The 23955-nt window shown below is 39.4% G+C and overlaps 1 protein-coding gene across 1 annotated transcript in view; it reads left to right on the top strand.

Annotated features, from left to right (window-relative positions):
- cpx (synaptic transmission protein complexin) overlaps positions 1–23955 on the top strand; it is a 326307-nt gene that overhangs the window by 107996 nt on the left and 194356 nt on the right. Inside the window, exon 2 of the mRNA XM_033350043.2 lies at positions 18981–19073. Within this exon, the coding sequence (XP_033205934.1) occupies positions 19019–19073 (55 nt within the window). The 5' untranslated portion in view covers positions 18981–19018. The remainder of the gene's footprint in view (positions 1–18980; positions 19074–23955) is intronic.

Below are 23955 nucleotides of genomic sequence, written 5' to 3'. Positions count from 1 at the left end.
AAATATTCGCAAAGCAGGGATTCGAAGCGACGATACGATGACGATATCGGAGACGGCATAAAAATTGTTGAAGGAATATGAGAACCGGGTAATCGGGCGCCAATGTAAGGATTAATTCTCGGTGCTACGTGCTCTCTGACGCCACGGTTTTCGTTTTGGGTAACTGTTATACAACGAGGCAGTTCAATATCGCTGCAACAGATTAGGTTGCGTGCAGTAACGAGCTACGCCTCGGAGATTCTGCTGCACGAACGAGAATGCATTTCGTTCCGCTCGATTCTACCGCGAAATCGAGATCCACCCTAATGGTGCTTCTTTTTCCTCTGCTCCTCCTTCTCTTCATTCGTCTATTTCGTTCCTTCTTTCCTTTCTTTTTTCTCCGCGTCAAGAATTCGGAAAAGTGGTTCTCGCCCCGGAAAAGAGCGAGCGTACGACGAGCAAAGAGCCTTAGAATCGGAAGGAAAGGAAGGAAATCCCATGCGACAAGAGAAACGACCTGGTCGTTACAGGAAAATAGGGATACCGTTGGAGCTATTGGAAGAAGCGTTTGTCGGTACGTCTCATTGGAACAAATCGTTGCCGATCTCTCGCAGGATCTCTAATATCGGGAGTGCAACCCTTAATATTTCTCCGTTTCGCGTGAAACGCGGGTCTCGACTCGCTTTGTTCCGCTTTGCTTCTGCCCCTTCGTCGTTCGATTCTCTCACCTCCCCCTCGCGCCTTTTATATCCACTGCTGGAGAAACCATCTACGAGACGATGACCAAGATACGTCTTTGTCGTCTGCTTTCTTCCTCCTCGTCTTTGTTTTTCCGTTCAGCTTTCGTTTCTTCTCGATTTTTTCTTCGAATAATAAGGAAGACTCTTCTTCGATTTCTCGACCTGATTCTTCCACGAGGCACGTACCTCATTTCTCGCGTAACGTCGCGCACAGATATCGTGGCTTCTGACAACGCGCGATTTCTTACGTTGGTTGCATTGTTTCGGGCATAGCATTACGGTAAATATAGAAAGTGGTAATCGCGTTTACTGCAACCGTGCGATCGTAGTAAAATGAAAACAGGAGGCGAAATGTTTATTGAAAATTTATTTTTACTTACGTAGCTTCGATTTGGTTTTAATGTACTTTTACTTGCAGAGAAATGATCGCGTTTATATTACCAGGTTTCTGCCAATTTAAGTCATTAAATTTTGGATGCAACGCGAAAGTATAACAGTTGTAGCTTCGTATTGGTTTGCTAACGACATTGCGTTGTCACGTAAAGTATAACACGAACGCCATCAAAATGCAGAAGATGCTCGTTTTCGTTGGTTGCGTAGCAACGATTATATGAAGATCATTCGAACATGCGGCGAATGGGAGGAAAATAAAAAGTGGCATAACAGAGGCGCGAAAAGTCTCGGTAGAACAATGGTCACGCGTATCTACGACTACCTATTAACACTTTGACTGCCACGCCGAAATCAGATGTTTCGCTCAGGACGCCACGGGAGTATTTTTATTATTCAAAGCATATAATGGCAAAATAATAATAAATTGATGATGTAAGACAATATTCTTCCCCAATGTACCATTTATCTTATTGATGGTCACGGGTGACCACCGTGGCGCCTTGGTAACAGTTGATAGTGACATATTATAACAAGGCTTCGTTTATTTCAACAAACCAATCGCATTCGTTGTTTCGTCGTTAGCAAAACGTGCAGAATATATCGTTGAAACGTGTAGAAGATACTAGTAAACGGTATTTGCTCATTCTATATATAACAGTAAGGTATGTGCACACTTCTAACTTCAATTATACGATTATAAAGCAGCATTTACGATTATTCTCTAAGCCGTGTTTATAATAATATTCGTAGATTGCCCCTCAAACATATGGATGCAAACACAGTGCACCGTTAGATGCGAGATTTATTCTCATTTTTTTTTATTGATGTTCTAATAAAAATGTTTAATCGTTCAATGGGGCACTTTTTATTTCAAAGTATCTTCTATTTATCGGTTACATTCAAAATGCCCTAACTGTCAATTTTCATTCAATTTTTACAACTGTAAGAAGTTCAAGGGCTTCGTTCACCAATGACCACCGTAGCAGTCAAAGTGTTAAATACAACTGATACAACAAATTAAATCGAAGAAGTTAACCAGCGAATTTACGAAGAAAATAAAGTATCGTTTTTAAAAATACCCAAGCACCGAACTTCTGCTTCTCGTGACAAATATTAGGAGGGATCGCTTCGATTCGTGGAGGATCGTGTAACGGGGTTAACAGGAGGAAATGGACGCTTTTAAAATCGAAAAGAATGGCTGGAAACGTGTGTCGATCGTTGCCTCTCGCATTCTTCCAAGAGAATTTATCGCGGGCCGAACGATTCCTCGTAGCGGCGAACCCGACGAAGATATTACATTAGGAGGAGCGCGCAACCAGCGATAAACAACGGCGGATCGACGCTCGTGAGTAACGAGAACAGCAAGTTTTCCCCGGTCGCCGGGAATCTGTATCCGCCAGTGTGTCTTGCCTCTCGCCTCCGTCTCCGTCTGCGCCGCCTCCCGTGGGCTTTGAGTTATTACATTTTCTAGCGAGGCCGTAGCCCCGGCTACAGCGAACAAAAGGATGTGCAAGAGCAATACCAGGGAATATGGTGTACCGGTTGTGTATCAGGAAAATCGTAGCACGTGTCGCGACTTGAATTTAACACGCATTAAATAGAAATGCGATCGATATCGGAAGAAAATGATTCCACCGAGAATCCGCGAATTCTTCCAGATTCTTCCAAGGAGGATCGTAAAAATATGGCCATTTTTGGCATCGCCTGGACTTGAAGAATTCAGGACGTTGAAGCGCGTCTTGCGAGGAACAGAAAATGTTCTTGCAGCTTCTCCGAGAAACGATTGTTAAAAAAGAATCGAAGCTTAAGAATGTAGGAGTCGATCGAATTCACCTAAACGTTATACTTCATCTTATTCTGAACGATTTTCGAAATAATTAATGAGAAAGTCAGTCATATTCAGTCATAGATCGGCTGAAGTTTGAAGTCAAGGGAAAACGAAGTGCTATGTAATCATTTGAGGTAATTATCGATATGTAATTGGAGGGAGAAATTGCAGAAAAGAGATACTGTTATTGTAGTTTCACGATAGTCGAAACAATCGCAATTCTTTTCCATCACAACTCTGAGCTATGATGTTTGTCATCGTAAGATTACATCTCCTTACAGTCGGGGAAATGCTTATGGTAAGGATGATGTTATGTTACGTTTGGTATCGAATCGTGATAAGAGATTCTTCCTATTACATTGATTATCAAAGATATCAAATTGATGCAGAACAGAATAACAGCATTTTACAGAAAACATTTTATTCTCGTTATTTCGAATACATGGTGATAGATAAATATTCTCAAAATATTTGGTGTACGTACTGATGGACAACAGAAAAATCGGATTGGGAGTTTTTCTGACACACACATGTGAATGCAAAGTCGGTGTTGGAGTTGTTATTTCCTGCAACTAAAAATAACCATTTTTTAACATCCTCCTTTCAGAATGGTCTGGTTCGCTTGCGATCTACGATCGAGGTGTATAAGTGGTCTAATAGCTCGAAAAAATTTACCGAATGTCCATCTGAACAAATTGTTAAGTACAAATTAAATAATAAAAAAGAAAGTAGTCTAATATCGTTTCGAATAAAAGTATGCTGCCCTGCTTACTTCCACTACGTTCTCTGGATCACTTCTGACCAAATCTTACGTTTCTATTATCAGAAAATTTCTGAAGTTCGAGGAAAATAGAAAAGAATCGTTATGAATGGTATTTTGTCTTAATTTTATACCAAGGATTTCCTCGAAACATTGAAAATCTTCTCTCTTTCGGTAGAAATAAAAACGAGAATCGCCTTCCACCGAGATTTCAGAATAATATGGACCATCTCTGATTTACTATGGAGATATTACGAGTAGCTTAACGTCGTTTCGAACAAGTATGCTGTTATGTCTTAATCACAATGTCCTATCCGGTATTTTAAGACATCTGAAAAAACTGAAGTTTCATAATCTCCTTTTACGACCATTGAGTTCCTTCTTTCGATTAAAAATATTTAGCAATTATTTCGTTACAGTCAGTAGAACGTACCTTGGCTTACAAAATTAAGAGCACCGAGGGAGTTTAAAATATTTCAACATATTTTAAAGAATGATGTAATACTAGCCATTTTAATACTTTAACTAAGGCAATATAGTAAGTGGGTCAAGTTAATTGGATGATCGATTTATGGAGCAGGAGATTAAGTAAAGTGGTGTATAATTATATCTTTTTTCTACAAATATATCAGAAAAATTGTACTCTTCATTATCAATAATTGATAGGAGACAAATTCTTCAACAGTTTGAAATAACTTGTGTCCTGGGAAGTTTAAAAGCTGCACACGCACAACATCTCTGTATTCTCTGAATCGCTTTTCGCCCGCACCCATACACTCTACAAGAAAGGTTCTCCGGCTCTTCTCTCACGTGTATCATTCGTAATTCTGTTACTCAGATCACTGGTCGCAGGGCGCGCGCACAGAGATTCGTATCAGCCCGCGTAATTTAGCTTCGTTTTACGTTAATCTGTCTTCATCTTCTCGTGGTTGTGTGTTCATCAATGTTTTAACGCTGTGAATTGAAAAGGATTCGAGAATGGTGTGCGCCGGGAACGCGCCAGGCAAAACGTAATCTCGAAAATAGAGCCGCTTTGACATCAACGTGTGTGTTTCAGGAGAACAGTGGGGAAAAAAGGCCGGTCGAGCGATAAAACCGAAAAAAGTTCGCTCTGAAACGCCTTTGTGTGTTTCATCTATCCGCGATGACTTTGAAAACTCCGCCTGTGCTTGAATTTCATGCGCGAAATTTTTTTCTAAATTTCGAAATCCAGCTCCGTCGTGTACATTTTAGTTTATCGCTCAGCCTTTATCTCCTCCCCTTTCGTATACTTTTTTTCACTTTTTTTACCTTTCTTCCTTTATACTTTTTAATGGAACATCGAAATGGAGAATATTTTGCGACGCTCGCCGTCTCCGACGAGAGTCCTTCGACTCCGAAATAGCGACGTCTCTTCGTGTCGATTTTCGATTGAAATTTGGCGGAAAATTTCCGGAGATCTGCAAACTCTAGGCGTCGAGTTCCATTAAAACGCTTGAAATCAACGAAGGAACGCGGTGAATTCGGAAGAACAATTCGTGCTGTAGACGTGGCGGCGGAGAGGCGGCCGTAACCGGGTTGCGTTTAGTGGCCTGGGCACGACAGAACTCGGTTAATTGGCCGTTTCCTAATTAACTTCGATACCGAATCGCAGTTCCCTGGAAAAGTGCAGTTTATTTCTCAGTCGAGGAATAAATTATTTTACGAGCAACAGAGAAAAAGTTAGAACTCGCCGTTAATTCTAGAAAATTACGACCTCTTAATTACCACTGAGAACCAGATAAAACTTTGTATTCTCTTACTGCTAGTTCTACGAAGTTTCGAACTCTCTTACCAATAAATCATAATAGATGAAATAACGAAGAACTCATATTGAATTATCGGCTTAAAGTATAGCAGAAGAATTACGTTCGTATCATATACCCGACGTAACTTAATTACTCTCAGCAAATTATTTTACACATATACCTGAAAATAGCTAACCATAATTTCCACAACGTGACACACAAGTTATACAAGAGTTGTAGGTAGTTTGTGACGCGTGATGCTCCACGAAGGTCAGTGCATATTATCACTCACACGATGAAACCGCGGATAGGTTGACAGTCGAGCCATTAACCAACGCAAAATAAAGTTTTATAAGATATATATATATATATATATATATATATATATTGCGAAATATGACGTGCCAGTTTCAAAGAAACTGCTCTTACGTTCGAGAGATTTTTCCGAAACTCTTCAATTCTCGTAACTATAAACTACAGGCTGGCAATTTTGGGTCAGCGCTAAGCTGCTCGAAACAAGGAGAATGAAATGATTAATGAAACCAGTGGCTCGTATCGGGAAGCCTGATGTTCCTAGACAGCGGAGGACAATCCTGGATCGTTTTTGATGGATCGACTGATCGTGTTGATGGATCGCGGCATTACACGACTTGTTACTTACCTTTGCCGGTACAGATCGTAGCAACGATCCTTGAGTACTCTGCGTCGCGAATTTATTCCATCCAATTTACTGTTCTATTGGTAATTTTGTCCTAGAAATTTCATCAAGCAAACAATACGACAATAACGAGAGATTCGAAGCCTTCTCAGCACGGTACCTTAGAATCTCTGGAGTTGAGCTTGCCGCGTATACGTTTCATCAGCGTTGCAGCAAAGATCAAACATTTTCAATGATTACAGGGTTGAATTTCTTCCTTAAAACACTTTCACTGCCACGGTGGTCATTGGTGAACGAAGCCCTTGAACTTCTTACAATTGTAAAAATTGAATGAAAATTAAGAGTTAGGGCATTTTGAATATAACCGATAAATAGAAGATACTTTGAAATAAAAAGTGCCCCATTGAACGATTAAACTTTTTATTAGAATAAAAAGAAGAATGAGAACAAATCTCGCATCTAACGGTGCACTGTGTTAAAACACTGTGGCGTTCTGAGCGAAACGTGTGACAGTCAAAGTGTTAACACTTTACATTTGTGTTGAGGTTATGCGATGTGTAAACAGAGAAAACTCGTGGATAAATTGTAAGACAGAAAATATACTTAAATAGAAGTGTAATTATAAGTAAGAATACAATTTCAGCTGGTCCAGATCCGCACGCTAGCTGTGTTACCGAATAACTGAAAACCCCGAAGCCAACGTCGCCTGTCTACCGTTTATGGTCTGTCTTCGTCGCAGTCTTTTGTCTACGCGCTGTCGATGGCTTCAGTGCTTGAGAAAACTAAAAAGATCAAATGTAGAGTTTTCCTAGAAGTGATGACCACTTCAACAATTTGAATGATTTTTTTAAACCCCATAGTTTCTGAGATATTCTGTGAAATATGTTTTCAATCCTAGTATCGAGGAATGTCCTCATCCCTTTAACATGGATCAAGACACGTGAAAGATACGTTTTAAATATTTTTTCCCGCAGTTATATTGATCGAACCGAATCAGAAAAAAGATTTTCTTTTATGAAAATGATCAGACGTACACATCGATGCTATAAAGTGAAAGATACGAAGTATACCGCTAAATTACATAAAGACTCCATAGGAATTAACTTCACAACTTTTACCTTAAGTTTATGAAACATTGAAACACGTGTTCCTCTCGCTCGAAAATCTTCAAGTGGTCGATTCAACCTTAAAAGTTCTACAATCAGATGATCGTTGACAATTTTCCACGACTGAGAACGCGACATTTATTCCTATTTCTATCTGAATATTGTTATATTTTGAAGAGTTTCGATAAAGTGAAACGGTTGGAAATTGGAAACGTCATTGGATATTCATGATCTGGTTAACGATACCAGGAACAGAGCGTATCGAATGATGAATGCTCGGTAGTTAATCCATATCTAGAATGGAGACTTCCGATGGTGGTTGAATCAAGTAACGCGCTAATAAAATCAATTCATCAGAGAATATGTATTAGATACGTCACACGTGAAAGCGCCCGAGCATGGTGGATGTTGACGTCTACAATGACGATCGTTTGGTGGAAACTGATGACGTTTCAACGCCTACGTAACGCCCACGTGCATACTTTTTAAATTTCATCGAAATAATTACGGTAATCGTATCCTGTTAAATTCTAATGAGATTTCAAAACGGCTTGTGCATACATGAAAAGTTTCTACGGTTGTTCGAATACTTTTTGAGTGGGTGTGAATCTACATACGTAAGTTTTATAGAAGAATTAGCAATGGCAGATAACTACGAGCCTGGATTCAAACTTTATCATTTAATTTTCATTCGGGAGAAGGTTTCTTCAGAATGCATTAACTGCGTGAAACGCGAGGAATTCTCGCATAATTTCCCAAGGAAGAATCTCTCTTCATTTGTATTCCACGACGTTTCAACGAAAACAGGGAATTTCGCGAATCGTTCGTTTCGTCGCTGTTTTCCGATAGCTCGAAATAAACAGGCAATCGTCTGGAATCTTCAGCGAGAAAAATTCTCGTCTTTGGGACACAGCGCGGAGATTGCCTCGATATAACCTGGTAATTCAATTAAATCAAATGGCATGTTGCAATTGAAATAGTACGAAGCAGCGTCGATTATTTGCTGTTATCATTACATAGATGCGCTTTTATAGAAAAGAAAATACATATACTTGAGAAAAGCACACACTGAAGTGAGAAATTAAAATATTAAATAGACGCAATAATTGGAACAAAGTGAAAGCTGTTCCTAGTCATAGACATTTTCATCAGTTTCAATGGACTTTAGAATTGATGACACATCTTGAACTTCTCATTGAAAAAATCATTTACCAATTGACATTTAAAATTCTGTTCTCAACATTCCACCGAAACTGCGTTATATTATTCATAACTGAATATAAACATGAATATAAACTCCTATCACGTTTTACTAGTTATTAGATATATTGCTAAAAATGAATCTGTACAACTCACGAACACAAAATACTGACATTCACGGACGACACGGCTGTATTAGTCAGATACACTAACCCAGAAACAGCAGCCACATTACTACAAGTGCACGTCGCAAAAATAGTAAAATGGCTACAAGATAAACAAATAAAAGCAAACCCCAGTAAATGAACCATATTACATTTACACTAAGAAAATGGAAACCACAAAATATCCAATTGAATGGCGCGCACATAACACAAACAAGGCAAGTTAAATACCTAGGACTACGCTTAGACGCACAACTTACATGGAAGCAACATACTAAATCAATTACAGACAAAATACGGATAAAATGAAGACAAATGTATTGGTAACTAGTCGAAGTTCTAAACTCAGCATAGAAAATAAATTAAAAATCTACAAAACGATGATAAAACCAATTTTGACGTATGGAATATCGCTATGGAGGACAGCAGCAATGAGTCACATAAATAAACTACAGTCGCTACAATCGAAGATACTGAGAACAATAGTGAACGCCCCATGGTATGTCAGAAACGAGGATATACGCAAAGACTTAAAAATACCAACGATCAAAGAAGAAATTGACAGGTACGCAGAAAAATACGAGGGAAGAACGGCAACACATTCAAATCAGCTGGCTGCTGAAGCGAGCAAAACTCTCATAGAAAGAAGACTAAAAAGAAAACACGCCACTGACCTCACTAAAGAAATAAAATAGTCAAACTGGAAGATGGTATTCCGCTAGGGGTAGCCATCCACATGTTATTTAGCAATTAAGTTAGAAAAATTTACTAAATGACCAACTGGACAAATTGCAAAGTACAAATTAAATAATAATAAAAAAAACTCACGAACAAGAGTTCCAAGTTCTGATTTCTTGTTCTGAGTAGTCGTTTTGCCTATCATATCGTCAGATCTCCTCGAATCTACGTTTAGCCGATTAAAGCTTGCGTTCAAAGCGGTAGTTTTTGAACCAACATTACAGTCTCATTATGTTCACAAAATTATATTACACACAATAATGACACAAAATAAATATTACAGAATCATAAGGCAAGAGGCGAAGCTGTGACTGGAAAGGCAATTGGGTTCGATATAACGCGGTTAATTTGGAATCAGCGAAACGCAAGAATAATCGAAGTGGGAGGAAATCTACGTTGTAGTTCCTCTCGAGGCGTCGAACTTCTCCATTAGCGGTGTCTTTGTTTCCCAACAAATCTCGCGTTTCCGTCTACAAGCTAGTAAAGGGAACCTTGGTAATCTCAAGTGGCGAAGGGGAAAGAAAATACAGGCAAGGGCGATCGTATCAGGAAACGTTACTCAGACGCTGTGCTCGCCGCGAGAAATCGCAAGCAACACACGGAAGCACTCGGCCAGTTGAATTTATGTCGAAGAAAGTGCAGCTCAGACGAGAACAACCCACGACGCTCAGTGATTTAAGATGATTGTTCGATTGCGAGAAGGCTATAATTTTTCTCATTTCCTATTGTTTCATGTTTTATTTCTCTACGTTTTAAGAATTATTGAGTCGTTCGAAGAATTCATAGGGGAATTTACAGAAGATTCGAAGAGCTTGTGTCTTTACGGGATTGGTACATCGTTGAACGATATACAAGGTGTTCGTACAATGTTATCCCCTCGAAGATGCTTCAAATACGAAATTACAATTTTACTTATAAAATACGTAGGATTGAAAAAAATACGATGGTATCGGTTTTTGTCGTGGATGAAATTGTTACAACTCTTGTTGAATCGAGATCAATTTTGGATCTTTAAATAGAATATCTAGTTTTGTTACGTTCAAATTCGACAAAATCGAGAATCCTAAATTAAAACAGCTGCGGTTGTACCAATATATATATTGATATAGTACATTTATAAAAAATAAAGGTCGAATCTAAATTAGAATGTTATTGATTTTAGAAGGCATCTTAATTTTAAGATAAATAACGAAGAGTTTTCAAGCGAACAATCTATCCTTCAACCATATACATACTAATTCTATAAAGAAACGATATCATCAAACTTTTCTTGGATTTCCCTATGAATTTTTCGAACAACTCAATAATTTTTACGATTAAACTTCCAAGAACACTCGATTCTGGAAGAGCTAACGGACAGACGATACCATTCAGTTAGATGTTTGGTGACTTTTTCACGATCACGCAGCCGTTGTAAAAAAACACTGCACAACATTCGACAACTTTTTTTCGAAGAACCAACCAGACGAAACGTAGGAACGACACGGACCATCTTAATTTCGCGAGCACCTCATCCGAGGAACGTCACGTTCGACCTCATTCCACTAGTCACCGCGATCACGTAGCAGAGGTTGCTATGAAGGTCTGCATTTCGCGGGGCTCTAAGAGGACAGGAAGCGAGGCGACGAGACGCGGCGGAAGCGTGCCGAGAATGCACGCGATAATCGCGATTATTGCGTGCTTCGTGAATTTGTAGTTTCGTTAATTGAGTCGTGTTTCGATGCCTCGTCCACTAATGGAATTCTTTCCGCGGTTCTCTGCTAATTCTTTTCCCAAGGAAAGAACCTTTTTGCCGTTCACAGACTCTCCTTTCTTATATATTTCTCCCGAGTAATGAATTCCTTTTCTTATACTTCTTCCAGAGGAGAAGTAAATTGGTACAAAGGAATTTTAGAATAAAAGCTGAGAGTTAATTCTTGCTTTCTACGGAACAGTTTTTGGAGACGTAGGTAGTTGAGGAGTAAGGATTCTTCAATGAGATAAAATGTTTAAAGTAAGTTCTTATTTTGCATGATAACCGTAATAACATCAGAAAGTTGCAAGTTTCGTTTTCATCGGTAAATGAATGGCTATTATACAGCATAAAACAAATCATTATACCGCGTTCAATACACACTTGTTTTAAATGTATTCAAATTCAAATCGACTAATTTAAAAATAATTATTAGATTGTCCGAAAAGTTTCTTGTTTTTTGTTTTATATTATTCTGTCGAATTACGTACGTTCCATTTTGTTTTGTTGAGATAAACACCGTGCCACTTCACAGACTTGGTTTCACGTTTCTATGAAGGTGCACTGTTGTAAAAAAACACGTTTGCGAAAGAAGGATACTTTCCGGACAACCTGATATAAAAATATATAAATGAACGTATAATACGGCGTCGTAAGGTTCGTCGATTAAAAAGTATCACGGATTAACATCTTAAAGATATAATAACACCAAGCAATTATTCATTATAGCAACCATGCGTGTCTAATTCTACTTCACTTTCACTCATATACTTCAGCCTGAACACCATCGAACAGAACCTTCGAAATGCTTTAAATCGCAAACGAAGCCACCTTTGACGAACCCAGAAACCTTGATCGGAAAGAAACTCGATTGAAGACCTAGCCCTGAAAGAACAACGAAAATCAGTTTAAGCGAAAAGAAAGAAACAGCTCGTTAGCCGATGCATCAGGGGGATGACTAAAGCGGGAGCAAATCAAGGATAAGAGAAAACAGGGATAATTAACTCTTCTTAAACGGAGTGTCAGAAGTCGTCGTTCCAATCCTTCCTTTCTGGGCACAGTTCGAGGATCCGTAGGCGAGATTTTCGCTGCAGTCGAACGCCGAATCCGCGTCTCGGCAGTATTTAATTAGTGCAGAGGAATCGAGGAGCCAAGGATGCCCGGAGGTGGTCGGTGCTCTAACGAGGCGGCCGTTCTTTCTTCCGAAGTGTCCTTCAGCTTCTCCCTTGCTCTTTCTCTCTCGTCCCATACTCGACTGGTAGCTTTTCTTCGTCGCGTTGGAATTGCGCGACGTCGACGTTCTTGTCCGACTCTGCACCGGAAACGAATGGCTTTTCCTCCGTCGTCGCTGACTCTCTCCTCGTATCGTTCTGTCACGGTGCTGGAATAATTTCTGGAATTCGTTAATTGTAGTGTCCCGAAAGTACCGGTTGCCAAGTGGAATCCACCATTGTCTCGAGTCTTTTTCTTTTCGATGGTGGAAATGCTAGAAGAGGAAATGCTCTCGCGGTCTACCGCCCGGAAACGTTCTTTCCCTCGATTGTCAATTAGTCGGCGGGCGATCTGTCTTCCGAGTTAAAAGGCGAATCGCGGTTAAACCTCCTCGCCAGGCTGTTGACCCTCCAGGCAGTGCTTTAAACGGTCTCGACAGCGAATCCTTCCAGCAACTTCCTCTTATCCAACGCTGGCCAAATTGCCGGTTGGGTGGACTTTTAAGAACGGCAAATATTTCCCGTGACTCGCGACCGCTTGTTTACCGAACGATAAAGGGCGATCGCGGTAACGCTGCGAAGCGTTCTCAGTTTGTTTCGCCCCAATTTTTCGCCGTATTGTGCCGCGAGCTTCCTCTTCTCACGGATCGAGTTTCCACAATGTGAGTCGGCAACTCCAATTGACTGCAATTCGATAGCTTTCCTAGTTGTTTTGTCTCGGGTTCGTCTTGCACGATAACTAATAATATCGATGAACCGACCAGTTATAAGTTACGTTACAGGTTCGTTTAGAAACATCTCTTTTATAACTTTGCAATTTTACATTTCGACAAAGTTAATTTCCCGATTCTTTGCTGGACCTTAGAAATTAGAATCAACAGTCTTCGGTCTCTAGCAATCAACGAAAAGAAAATACCTACAGATATAAAAATGCTTTGAAAAATAAATTGGATCACATTGGTTCAGTCACATTTTGTTAAATAAATTCGATCTATCTATCTGTCTATCCGACGTGATAAAATTTATCTAATCGACGGATAGTTTGTTTCTCTATAAACAGGAAAGTATTTTCTATCAAAAGATTGAGAACGTAAGAATTCGAGCTTTTACGCTCCTCAAATAATTTTTATAACGTATCTCGAAATCCATACGCTGGTAAAAGACGAACAATTTTATTACTCGACGCAATAAAAACGATATATAAAACGCTACATAAACTCTACGCGAAGATGGTTATTCTCAACACGTGAAACATTCTTGAAAAATATCGCGCGATCTGTGCGAAACTAAAAGCCTGAAAAACTCCGAACGGATCTTGCACGAGTGCGATCCGATTTTCGATGCGCGAGTGAAAAAACGTTGGAAAAGTTGGTCGATCGTCTACTAGGAAGCGGAGATAGTCGGGAACCATTTAATCGTCGGCTGAGCAAACAAAAACATGGCCGCGCGATTCCGTATGGATGAGCGGCGGAGCGTTTAAGCCGTGTCGGATTAGGGGTGGCGATCGAAAAAGTGGAGGAACTTCCGGTGGTGCGGTGGATTCCGCCGGTTGTGGGAAAAACACGTAATATCTCAGCGAAGCGAACCTCATCTTGTCCATTGTCGCCGGGATAAAGTTGTCGCGCGTTGTTGGAAAATCACGGGGAAAGGAACACGGAAAGAGGGAGAGGCGCCGAGACGTCTCGACGCCGGTTTACCGCTGCTTTATCGGCGTCGTCTTCTCGCAACCGACCCGCTTCTCGTTACCAACCATTCTCGTCTTTCTCTCTTCTGCCATCGTGATCGTTTTCTCTCGATTTCCATAGGGTGTTTCAGAAATACAGTTAAAGTATTTGTACTATCATTGTATATACAGCAACGTCCACAGCGGCTGTAAAAAGTATCTTTAAGATTTCTCATAAGATTCTTCGTTCCACTTTCGTAATATCAAATTTTTATACTGACAGTATTCTTATGTAAATAATATGCAATTTAATATACTTCTATCTAATTAATTAGTACGTAGTACGTAGATACTGCAATAAATATAATGATGTGCAAATACTTTCTGCAGCCGCTGTGCATACTAATTAATTACATTGACTCACGAAAGTAGCTGAACTTCTACCACGAAAAAATGTTATGTTTGTGTCGTATATGTGTTATTTTCTTTAGCACCGAGTGAATGTCACGAATATATTGGTCGAATTTGAAAATATATATGCAAGTTATGAGATCTATTAGAAATATATATTTAGTAAAAAAATTAGCACACGACACGAACATGTATCTACTGAATATTATCGTCCATTCTCATAATCTCTAGAAAATATCTACTACCACCGAATATTTCGTAACTCCTGCCCTCGATATATTTTCACCCCTGTAGAAGCACAGTATCAAATTTCGGTAGCCTGCTTTTTAAATACCCTGTGTATTCCCCTTCCATTCTACCATATTTCTCTTCTAAAGACTTCTTCTCTCTCATATTTCTCTCTATCGATCTTTTCTGTTCCGTGTCTTCGGCTGACCAGCCACTTTGCTTCAACCATTTCTGTGCCAGACGCCAGATAAGCGACGCCGATGGATCCGGCGTCGGAACACAAACGACCAAGCCGAGTTTCCCTCCTAGAAATACAGAAGAGGAATTTCTTTAATGTCGTATGAGAAATGGAGTTTCTTTCGGAGAGGGTTTGCTTACGAGATGTTTGTTCGTGTCGCGGCAATTCGCATGAACGAGCTGGCGAATATTTCGTGAATGCTGTAAATAGAAGGCTTGCCGTACGATTTGTAGCGAAACGCGACAGCCGTGATTCGTCTAACAATTCTATTTCCTTGGCGCCAGACCGGAGACATTAACGCATTTCCCTCGCTAAGGGAATAGAATTCCTGTTGCACTCGTGACGTCTGTATGCGATAATCGCGCAACGATGTAACGCGAACAACCTATGGAACGCCTGATTTAATTACAACTCGCTCGTTATCGCTTGCTGTGATTTCTGTTAACGTTAATTCAATAGACTTGGCGCTAATATCCTCCTCTCGTTATCTCGGCCGACTACATGATCGTTATAGTTATTCGTACAAAATGTCCCGGCGAACTGTGGTCCATTCGGCGACAGGCTGGTTTTGAACGAGAAGACGAATCGAAGATATAGAATCTTGTCATGTGACACTTCATCTTCGAAAAGATGAAAAATTTGGAAAATTCAGGTATACTTAAAGTTAGCTAATTACAGACTAGGCTGTAATTACAGATGAGTAAACAATCAACAGGAGATTATTCCACATGTGAAAATAAGTCAAAAGCGTAAAGTACAATTTTTCCATTTCAAGCCTCGTTTCCAAGAATATAGTTCGAACGCGTTTAGTTAAGAATTAAGAAGAAAGAAGAAACTAAAGCAACCAAGCAATTGCTGGGACATCCTAATAGTTACTTTGGATAAAAGCGTGCTTTCTTTCGAACGATTGTAATCTCGAAATTCTTTTGACTCTCGTGTTCCATATGGGAACTCCGCTAATATCTTCTTCTCATCATCTCGTTCCACTAAAGTGATCGTTACAGTTTGTAGTTACTTCCGACGACGACGACATGGTGTAATTTCTCTCCCTTTTTACGATTAATCTCGAAATACTTTTGGTTTTTACGTTTGCCATTCTTATTTCACTCCCTAACGCGTTGACAGTCCAAATATTTAGCCCAGTTCCTATTCCTACGTTTATTCTTCGTTGTTTCTGTTTTCTTCATTGCGTGTGTCCTCGTTTCTTCGTTATATTTGTCACTATCATATATTATTCATAATTGACAATCAGCCGAGTAATTTATTTAACACGTTGAACACCTAAAAGCGTCATCAATCTGTCAGAATCTATACGTTCGTGTAGTCCATACGTCTATAAAGAAATCGAATTTTTAACGCAGATCTACACACGATCGTTGTTCCTTCACGCTAGAGGTTTCGTCTCGGCGCTGCGTGCAAGGTCAACCGAAAGTGCACAAGATACCGGCCCGGTGACCTAGAGTTTTCCGTTAAATTATTCAACGCGCTGACATGGCAGTTTTCACGCCGATAAGCAACATCTCGTTACTGTCGTGCGCTTAGATACGATGCACACGAGCAAGTCTTCTCGCGCGCGTTTCAATAATATACGTTGCGTTGTACGGGGAAATACGTACGCATCATAGTGATTCTTCAAGTATTCAGAGTACAATGAAAATTGACACACACGCGCGTTTAGGTACGTAATTCGTGTATTAGTCATGTTCTCTTCCGCGGTTATGTTCCTTTTAAAAAGAAAACACCCCACTGATCTCACTAAGGAAATAAAATAGTCAAACTCGAAGATGGTATCCCGCTAGGGGTAGCCATCCTCATGTTAATTAGCAATTAAGTTAGAAAAATTTACCAAATGTCCAGCTGGACAAATTGTAAAGTACAAATTAAATAATAAAAATACATGTTCCTTAATTTACGATATCGTTGCACGGGTGGTGAGCAAACTTCCTTCGCAATTATTATTTATTTAGAATAATCACGATCTGTCGTGATAGCTCATTTGTATCGAGCGTTGCTCTTCATCTTAACATTTCTCGGACGATATTCGCGAATTCGTGCCGCTTTCTTGCCAAATTGTCGGCGTCGCGAAATTAAAATACTTTTTATCGTGACCGGACCGAGGACGTCGACGTCTCGACATTGATATCGACATCGACATCGACATCGACGTCGACGTCGACATTCGACATCGACATTCGACATCGACGTGGCCGTCCCACGAGATGCGTATTTCATTTTCGTACGGAAAGAGACTAGAGAAGGTCGACGGACGATGGAGAAGAGAAAATGAAAGGAAGTCCGAAGGGAGAGAAAACGACCGAACACGGGGTGATATTTCAAGCAAAGGTTGCCCCTCGACGACTATTAGTCGAATGATCGTCTCGCTTTGCGTAAAAACGCTTGCATTACCAATCGAACGACTCTTATTTCAGTTGAACGATGAGCAGAAATTACAACCTGCGACTCAATACGAAGATGAAAATAACTCGGCGATAATTCGATCTTTCGAAATGTACTTCAAATAGTTGCTGTTAATATATTTCCTCGTGTAACTTGCCTATTTATCGTCAAAACATTATGGTACATTACGTAAAACGATCGAAGATAAAATCGGAACGCTTGAAAACACACGGACATCTGCAAGTCATTGGAGAACGCACGTGTCTTGCAGTAAATTCGTGTTTAAACAGACGATTTAATGTGGCGGAATATAATTGTCAAATGGCTGCAAGGTTTCTCAATTAATCGTAAAAATCAATAACACCACGTACTTACAACTTTATCTTGCTATTTACATTTTTATAAATTTCTCCTACATGGCGGACGAACAAAAGATGACAAACAGATAGCGTTGTTGTGACCAACGCGAAGAGAAGATCCGTACTTGTTCCGCGACATTTATTTCCATACTTGCATCGAACGCCCGAAGGAACGAGAGAAATCCCATTGCTTTCTTATTTCCAAGCGGTAGCTTGGAAATTATTCGCGGATCGCGGTGTCGTTTCTTTCTTGGTTTCAGGCGATAAGAGCAGCTTCCTATGGGCAAGTGGGCGGCATTTCTCGCTCTCGTTCCACTCAGGATATTTTTCGACGTTTTATTCGGATATGTGGTAGAATCGTTTTATCGAAAAGCCGATTCCTTGACTATCGGCTCGTTCTCTTTAACAAACCGTGGCAAATTGTCGCGGACGCACGCGGCGGGTGTGCCATTTCTTTGAAAAAATCGTCCCTTCGCCGTTATATTACGCGGCCACTTGCCAGAACTTCAAATCGAATCGAACGCCGGTATTACTTCCCATGACGTCATAAAAAGGATTTACGAGCTGAAACCATATAATGTTATTACCCGAAATGGTTATCCCTTTGGCCAAAGAGATTTCGATATATATATATATATATAAACGCCACCCCGGACTATTATCTCTGCTGTATTTTAAAAGAGACGTTAGTGCAACAAATTTTTGTCCTCACGTTTCTCCGATATTTTTCTCTTCGATGGAAAATATTAGGTTGAGCAATATAAGTCGCCTGCTTGAAGTTCTAAGTAATAAGTTGAAACTAATAAGTTGGTGTCTTCTTAAAAGATCACATACAGTGTTATTCTCACTTTCGCTATTCTTTTTACTTTCACGTAATATCTTTCTGTGTAATTACACTGCAGATTTTTAAGCGAATTTCATACTTTCAGCAATATAAATGAAGAAATGAAACTTGGATACATACAAATTTATTTCGCCTATTAAATCCTATAACAAGTATCTCAGTTTGAGTATTTTTCATATTTTTGCATGTTTCGTACATTTCGCGCGTTATTGTTACACCTTTGTTGCTTGCCTGGCGGAATTGCAATTCCTCGTTTGGACTCTTTTTAATTTCTCTTAAACGCGTAAAGATCTACACTCTATATACATACGTGTAATCAACTGTCAACTGATTTCTCTCGCTTCTTCATAAATTTGTATTTTTCATTAAAAAATTGAAAGGCGTGTATTTTTAAATTCTTTGAAAAGACGAACAAACTTATGATTCGATGCAAAATGTTTTAAAACTCTCTAAAGGATCCTCTCCTCAAAAAAAAAAGAAGAAAAAATAGAAAATGAAAAAGAATAAAAATTTCGAGCGATCCTATATATCCAAATTCCAGTACTAAAAAGATCTTTTGTTGCAGATCTGGTTTTTGCCGAGTGTTGAACAACAAGAACCAAAATGGCAGCCTTCGTGGCGAAGCAGATGGTCGGCAACAAGCTGAACGCAGTTAAAGGTGAGTTTTTATACATCGGAAAATTCGTTTTCTTCTACAATTACCTCGTTTTCTTCTGGCCTTCTAGAATTTCCTTGATATATAATTTTCTGGGGCAAGTAATTAACTACCAATCGCGTAGCTTCTATAACACGAAACTCCTCAATCATCACAACGCTTTTTACGGAATAAAAGAAACGGGGAAGCAGATCGGGGAATTGAGACGAGCAATTGCTACGTAAGACGACTGAATGCAATTACAATGGCTTGACTGACAGGCAATTTACTAATTCACGCGCGGAAATCGTTGATCTCCGTTTCACGCGACCAAGAAACCGAATTAACGAAGAACGCTTGATTCGGAAGCGATCGACCGCGAAACGAGAAGACATCTTGTTTCATTGAATCAAGCCTGGAAATATCTCGGGCAGAGGTCTTTTAAAATATAACGCGACTCGTGAAAGATAGATAACATTTTACTAATTGGTAATTATTATTAGTTATTTACCAGGCAAAGTATTTTATTTAAATACTTTAATAAACTATATGGGATGAGTAGGCAACACAAATTTGCACTCATGAATACATTCCAAACTAGAATGGATAATAAATGCATCAAAGTTGGCTAGTATCATTCTGACAATTGTTAAATATTATCAATTATTTATGAAACAAACTGTTTTACGTAACACATATAGTACCACGTAATTCGAAAACGTTCGTGAGGTTTTCATTAGAAATTCCTATTAAATATCGAAATATTTGAGCAAATACCTACAGCATATGTTCTCCTCCATCTGTCTCATTCACCAAATATGCCGTAGTCTCGTATTATTTATCCTAATCACTGCAAAGCTTATGTCAAAGGCATGGAAGACAAGAAATGGAATAATTTCATTGAAGCAACGAAAAAAGACGAAATATTTTTCAAAAAAAAAAGACTCGTGAAATTATAAATGACAGAAAGTCTGATTCTACTTGAATCTTCCTTAAAATTCCCTTCGAATTTTCCGAACAACCTGACATATTCATAGAAGGTTGAAATACTTTCATAACCCACTTATAGGAAAAATTGGGAACGGAATTTGCAATTATGGGTACATTCCAAAGAGGGGTGGATGATAAATGCGATAAAGATGAACACGTACGAGGGTTCTATCGTATGTTCCTTCTACTGATGATCATCGTACTCGTATTACCGATCGACAGACCGTTCCTTTTCCAAACGATATAAAACAGCAATAATAAGAGATGGTTGGCTTGGTTTCGCGATCGTGACGAATTAATGGTGCAAACGTGAGATCGGAAAGTGCCGTTTCATCGCTCGGCCACGCGAAAAGCACCGTTTCACCGCGTCTTAATATATTTCTTCGGTAAGGGAACATCAGTCTTTCGGTCGGTAATTTAGCACGCGAATTAAGATTGATCGCTCGCACGAAGCAGGAAGGAAGAAAGCATTAGAGCAAATGACGAAGCACCGTTCGCCCCCTGTGGATCGGCGACTATGGAAAAAAAATGATTTGCTTACGCCTTCGTTTCCTATATATAGTACGGTAGGGTTATTTGATTCACCTAAATTCCCACACCTTAAAATTCAATCTTCAACTCTGCACAGAATAACGAAACTCGTTACATGTCATGAAACATCATTGATCTTTGATGTAATAACGGAAGAACGAGGAAATATCGCCTGCTTTAGGCCCAGCAAGAGAAAATATCGAAAAATATAGTAAGCTTCTGTTTAAGCTAAAATTATATAGTTTTTACATACGTTACAGAATATACGTACATTACATACATTGTATGGTATATATTCTAAAGAAAATACTCTAAAGAAGAAAATAATCTGCTAAGATAAATTAATATACACAGGCTAGGGAATTCTAATAATTACAAACGAGAATATTGACGTTAGTTCAACAAACTTTCCTTTTGACGAATAGAGGTGATATCTTCTTAGAAAACTGTGTCTACCGAGTCGTCGATGTAAGTACGCGATATACTTGACGATTTATCAAGCCGGTAAAAACGAGTCGAGTAATAATCTGTTATGAAACGTAGATGGCATAGAAATTGTTCGCAATCGGATTCGACGATTACTTAGCTCGGCTCAAATGTTCTTCCGACACAAATAACCATACTTTACGGCGCGCACCATCAATCACGATATAGTCAACAAAGAAAAGATTCGATTCGATTTCTTCGAAAACGAAGGGCCACGCGGAAAGATTGTATTGCATATTTCCGATTCATATTTTCACTTCGAATCACCTGCTTACCTATTATGCCGCGATTAACAGGACACCTTGTATATAAATATTTTTAACTCTATCGATCCGAGTTAAAAGAATCGTTTCTTAACGCGTACTCAAGCGACTGATAATACTCGAAATAGAATCTTTACCCGGTTGCTTCGCTGGTTTAATGCTGTTCACGTAACTGTGTCAGCGACGTGTATAAAAAGCTTGGCCGCGAAGCAAAGCGAGCCAGCGACGTTAATAAGCTCGACAAACGTGGCTCGACTCCCGACGTTTCCGATTATACGGAATAATATACTGCATTAAAGTCAAGTTGGTCATAGTTGACGACTCTAACACGATGCTTTTCCATCGTTGCTTCATCTCGAAAGACAGAAACAGATGCGGCTAAATATCACTCTGTTAATCGTGCAATCGCGAGATTAAAGCGAATGACCAGAGCAGACGTACATTTGATTAAAACATCTGCAAGTGCCATCGAGTTCTCGAAAATTCCTATGCAGCGTTCCAACGTCGATCGATTATATCATTCGCGACTAATTTTGTTATCCAGCTTGATGATAATCGGTAGCGGCAAATCAAATTTCAAAGCTAATAATTTCATCGGTTTGCGATTAATCGCCCGCATAGTTCCAATCTCTTCTCCTTCAATCCCTCTTACCTTCTAGGTCATACGAGCTCCTTTCACAAATTAAATTGAACGGCACATTTTACGATGAAATTTTTCAAGAACTTGCTGATCATACCGAATGAAGAAATTTGGAGGAAGATGTCCGTGTATGCAGAAAGTATTAGAAAGATATATAAAAGAAAAATATATAAAAATATAAAAATTGTAATAGTAATTGTAGAATTTCGATTATACATATGTTTCGCTCATTTTTGCTCTACCAATCTCCCTGGGCTATTAAATTGCATATCTTTTTTAATGTTAGTAATTTCGTTCGCGTATATATATATCTATATCCCTTACAATCGGATGAATTAAACGTACATACTAATTAAACGTTAATTTTAGGTGAAACTGAAAAGAAATGCGTTACTTGAACTAAATTTTGCGCTTCTGGAGAAAATAAAAAGCAGAGATTATAAGGACGATCCGGAAACGTTGCAATATCCTAGCTTGTGTCTCACAGACGAACGAATATCCACGATATTTACCGGGATAACCGATGTTTCGAATAACCGAGGTTCTACCGTGCTAAATTTATACAGACATTAAGGAACGAATACAAATCAGCTTTGACTCCTACAATTATGATAGTTGCTCGAGGCAGTTACCATAAACGTTCAGACGCTTTTGATTATGGCTATTACTGGACGTTGCCAAGGTGTCCAGTGGGATTGCATGCCGTTTCAATTTCTTCTAGAAACGCTGCCAGTCATAACATTCATTAAAATGTGTACGTTATGTATATTGTACTATGAGTAATTAATATGTGCGTTACTTATCATCATCATCATCATTATCATCATGGATACTGAAAAAGGAAATCGGTTCTTGTAATAAATTTTACTCATATGGTTATATAACAATCACTTTTTAAATGTATTTGTCGAATCAGCACGCACGTGACCTTTGAATCCTGGCAGCAGACGATAAAAGTTCCTTCCTCAAAAGGATGATCCTGGCACAGAGAATACCCATCTCGATCTTCTTCGGCGAAAGAACGCTGAATCCGTATTTCAGCGGGCCAGTTTAATTTTCCGCGGATTTTACCACGCGTATTTCGCGTGGCCAGGGGAAACGTCGCTCTGCGAACGGGACACTCGATCGTTGTTATTCGAGTTACAATTACAAGTTGGCTAGTTAGAGCGGGAATTGAAGAGGAGCAGAGCGTAGGCCGGGAGCCGACGCGTCGCCAGCTGGCTTGTCGGCTTGCTGGCAGGTTGAACGATGGCCCGCAATAAAACTTGTGTCATTAAGGGAAAGTTTTAGCCTCCGCGAACGCCACGGGAACGAACCGTATCACGGGGAATCCGTAATGGGAAAATGGGGACCTTCGTCAAACGAACCAGCCCCGACCTCGAATCTTTCTTCGGGTAAAGCTTAACTCACTTGGACGCGATCAATCCATCCTTCTTCCCATCTCGTGGCTTTCCCAACCTCCTACCATCTCGATACCGCGACTTCTTCCACTTATTTTTACTCAGCCGCTCTCCCAATGTCCACCATTATACATAGAATTAGATATATCGAACTCGTAGTCGAGTGATTCAACGTTTTCGTACGATCCTTCTACGTGGTCGGTTAAAACGCATCGGCATATGTTTCTTGTAATAGTGGTCTCTTGTAGAAGTGTACAGAAAACAAACCCAATTTCAAGAGTTGAGACTGGTAATCGCGTAGATTGCTCCTCTTGCAATCCCAGATTACAGATCGGAATCCCAATGGATCCTTTTCGATTCTTCTCGACTAAATTCTGGAAATTAATGTTGCTGGCTTTCGCGTACTTTTTTCGATCTTTTATCTCCAATAAATTCGCCAAACTAATATTCTCGATTTTCATCGTTATCTCCTCTCTTATTTTTCGTTTGAAATAAATTCCCCAAATTAACATTCTCTTATCCTTTATCTCGAATGAATCCGCCAAATGAATATTCTTAATTTTTATTACCATTTTCCATCTCAAATAAATTGTCCA

Source organism: Bombus vancouverensis, chromosome 15 (assembly GCF_051014615.1).
Source record: "Bombus vancouverensis nearcticus chromosome 15, iyBomVanc1_principal, whole genome shotgun sequence".
Lineage (NCBI taxonomy): Eukaryota > Metazoa > Arthropoda > Insecta > Hymenoptera > Apidae > Bombus > Bombus vancouverensis.
Note: the sequence above shows the minus strand (reverse complement) of the source record. Positions and strands in the feature narration are given on the sequence as shown.